This window comes from Cynara cardunculus (assembly GCF_001531365.2).
Source record: "Cynara cardunculus var. scolymus isolate 2C chromosome LG 17, CcrdV1, whole genome shotgun sequence".
Lineage (NCBI taxonomy): Eukaryota > Viridiplantae > Streptophyta > Magnoliopsida > Asterales > Asteraceae > Cynara > Cynara cardunculus.
This window is the reverse complement of record NC_037544.1, coordinates 35,478,309-35,481,921: the sequence shown is the minus strand read 5'-3', so window position 1 is coordinate 35,481,921 and position 3,613 is coordinate 35,478,309. Positions and strand designations below refer to the sequence as shown.

At 36.4% G+C, this 3,613-nt stretch overlaps 1 protein-coding gene across 1 annotated transcript; it reads right to left on the bottom strand.

The window, feature by feature from the left end:
- Positions 1 to 910: 910 nt before the first annotated feature.
- On the bottom strand, positions 911 to 2,903 carry LOC112500355 (probable 6-phosphogluconolactonase 4, chloroplastic). Its single transcript, XM_025103835.1, has 3 exons — positions 2,671 to 2,903; positions 2,401 to 2,536; positions 911 to 1,616 (listed from the first exon to the last, which is right to left on the bottom strand). The coding sequence occupies exons 1-3, from the start codon at positions 2,820 to 2,822 to the stop codon at positions 1,146 to 1,148; spliced, it is 759 nt and encodes a 252-aa protein (XP_024959603.1). The 5' UTR covers positions 2,823 to 2,903; the 3' UTR covers positions 911 to 1,145.
- Positions 2,904 to 3,613: the final 710 nt, after the last annotated feature.

The following is a 3,613-nucleotide window of genomic DNA, read 5'->3' as shown; positions in this document are numbered from 1 at the left end:
TTCTTTTAGAACAGTACGACTCATAAAAACACAAGCTCTATGGAGAAATCATACCTTAAATCGAATGATTTCAGACTTCTTCCCAAAACTTATGGCTACAATCTTTGCTTTGCTTTGCTTTGGCTTCAAAACACACCAAGAACTTGATTTCTTGTTAGCTTGTTTTATGATTTTGTGAGGAAACAATGTAGAGGTTTTACTATGATCCCTCTTGATCATAATCTGATTTTGGGGTTTATAATCCTTCTAAACCTCTTATAGGTCCCGCAAGACCACTAGGTTTTTCCTGACTGTTCTTCAGGGACTCGGGTATTACTCTAGGTTGTACGCAAGCTGGTCTGACCCAGACACCCACGGTTAACAAAAAGAAAGCCCACTTCTTACAATCAATGGCACTCTGCATGTACTTTCTTCACAACATTATCCCCCTATCTGAACCCTAAACCATACTCCCTACTTTGGGGTGTTGCATTTCCTTTAAACATAGTTAAGATGCAGTTTGTGTGTTTTGGGTTCTGAATCAGGCACAATAGGTAGACACCCCATTATATGATTACATTTTCCTTCAGTTACATATTCAAACCCAAAAAAACTGTATCAATTGCATACTAATACTAAATATCATATCAATTACATCATCTCAGAAAAATATGAAAATTATATAATTTTATCGTTAGTAATGACTTTGATTTTTAGACTTCTACGTAATCATTATATATGAAAAATTACTCAAACTTTATAGTTTACAATTATGGGTTCGGTTAGGACCAGCACTGTAGCACGACCATGAGCCCGGTGACCGGACCGGACCAGACCTATAAGGGATCAGACCAGACACCCGTCCTTTTGTGTGCCTTTACTACTGAAAATGACCCGTTGGTTAATTACCATCAAGAATTGGTAGATTTAAATATGAATCCAAACCAAATTGGTATTTATTGAAAAAAAAAAGCTTACAAGCTTTTCTTTATATTGCTAATCTTGAAACATTACATAAACTAAAGCAAACTAAAGTCTAAAACACAAAGGTTGTGGGATTCATGTGTACCATACAACTACAGAAGTTTGGCTAACTTCTCTGTTCCATGATACATCATCCCTTATTTAATATACAAAGATAGTTTCATGTACCTGTACATAGCAGTTCACTTGAGCTCTGAAGTAGCCTCCGTGTCCAAGAACCATGTCAGACCTCCTTCAGGTGAAACCTTCTGCACCGGCAATGGGTAACCATAAGAAGCATGTTTTCCCAATGCCACCTTAACTGCATCGGCTGCATCTTCTCCGGTCACCACCATTGCAATCTCCGATGCTGAATTGATCAAAGGAAAGGTGAAGGTGATCCTAGGAGGAGGAGGTTTGGGTGAATCCGTGATGAATGTCACCCATCTCTTCTTCTCAAACCGTTGAAAATGCCAACAGAAAAGGGATGCAACGTGCCCATCTGGACCCATTCCGACTAACATCAAATCAAATTTAGCAAACCCTGTAATTGGTGATGTTTTTAGTGTCTTGTTTGCTACCAAATTTTTAAGGCGCTGCTCGTATTCATCCGCTGCATCCTCGGGTGATAATCTTTCCTTGATAGGATAGATGTTAGACTCAGGTATTGGCACCTAGCAGTAATACCATATTTGAATAATCAGCAACAACTTCACGTGCCAAGGTTGTAAAGATAATTAACACAAGGAAAACATCAAGTGACATCTCATTTGACTAATTCGCTTGTTTCCTTCAATATATGAAAATTGATAAAATCATCACAACTTTCTCAAGTACCACCATTTAAGCCAGTTCTTGAACTTATACATGGACTTTTCAATCTCAGAAATTTCCAAACTTGCAGGTCTCACGCCCAAAGAACTTGTTGATTGTAGCATATGAGTAACTGATGCATCTAGATTGTTTTTGGTGAAAATTGAAAACATATGAGTTGAACTTGTGAAAGTTACCAAAGGGCCATTGGCCCAGCGGTACCGAGTAACCCCACCTTCTTGGAGGTAGGGGTTCAAGTCTCACCAAGGGTGAGAAGTTTTGAGATTTTAATTTGCCGTACTTCAAACTTGTAAAAGTTCATAATTTGGGCTTTGGATTCCACCAGAATCAGTTTAGAATTTGAAACTGGTAGTCAGATAGATGCATAATGTATGAAAACAACAGCTCATTTTGATTAGTTAGGAATACGAACAGAAAAAAGTTGGCAAGTATGTCGATGCTTGTGATTGGAATTGAAACTTTTTTCCATCTCCAAGTCAAGGAATATGACTCGTAATATCAATTCTGAACCACGCGAAGGAATTCCCAAACTTACCATAAGGGAATTCTAATCACAATCCAGCAATCCTAAACCTCGTATTCAACGCCTCAAAACCCTAGCACTAGCGTAAAAACTACGAATACCTTGCTGAGAAATCCGTCATAAGCAAGTTTGTAATTGCAATCAGGATGATCCAGAGGAACAACACGCTCATCAAGGAAGAAAATCAACCATTTCGACCAGTCTATGGAGTTAACATACGGAGGCTCCACCACTTTCCTGTCAAAAATTAAACTCAGATTCATCAAACAACACGTAATACACGATCGATCAATAACAATCACTAGGTTCCTACATTCATCCCGCAATCAAAGAGTGAGGGAGTAAAATTCAAAAATTGTAGGTTCTATTACCTGAGAGTATCGATTAAAGTACCACCGGAGAGCACAACGGAAAAAGAACCATGAGCGTCAATGAATTTAGCAGACAGATCAGCGATATACTTGGCAAGAGCGACGGCGACGTGTTCCTCCGTCTGAAGTTTCTGAATATTAAGAGGCGCCATCTTTTATCACTGGACAGAGATGGAGGTGACAAATAGTACCTCTGTATGCCCTTGGAATAGAAATATTATCATTGTCTTTGGGATTGCTAAGTAACTTGTTGACTTATTTTTGTCAGATATCGGTAATAAGTATTTTTAAGTGGTTGGATAAATAAGTTATACTAGTAATAAGGAGTTTTTAAATAAGTTAAACCTTTCTAACTTATAATAAATTAACAAGTGCTTTTGTAAAAAAACATAGGTTGTTTCAAATAAGCAATCCCAAACACCCATTATTCATTATTCTCGTTTCCAATTTGATTTTGTAGTTTATATAATCCAATTTTAGTCGTCAATTTAATCTAATGAATATTTGATTTTATAAATATTTCGATGATTTTTTAATTTAAAGCGGTGATTATAATAAATGAACGCTATCATCTTCAACAAAATATCTTGTTCATAATGAATGGATCATAATCGTTTTCCATAAATATCTTAACTGTTTTCTGATATAAGGTTTATATGGTTTGTAACATGTACATGTATGTATTTAAAACTATATATATAGGGTTGGGTTCCGATTAGAAGAGAAGTTATAGTGAGAAACGTAAAAAGAGATCTCCACTCTTGGATCAATCGTAATTAAATATCAACACTAATAAGGTGCATCGGATCAATTCCCTTTTAAAACGCAATTCATGAGTGGACATGAGAGTACAAGTGATCAATGGTTCAAATCTATCCTTATGTTTTTCACTGTAACTTCACTTCTCACATAATCATTCGTCTATATATATATATATATATAT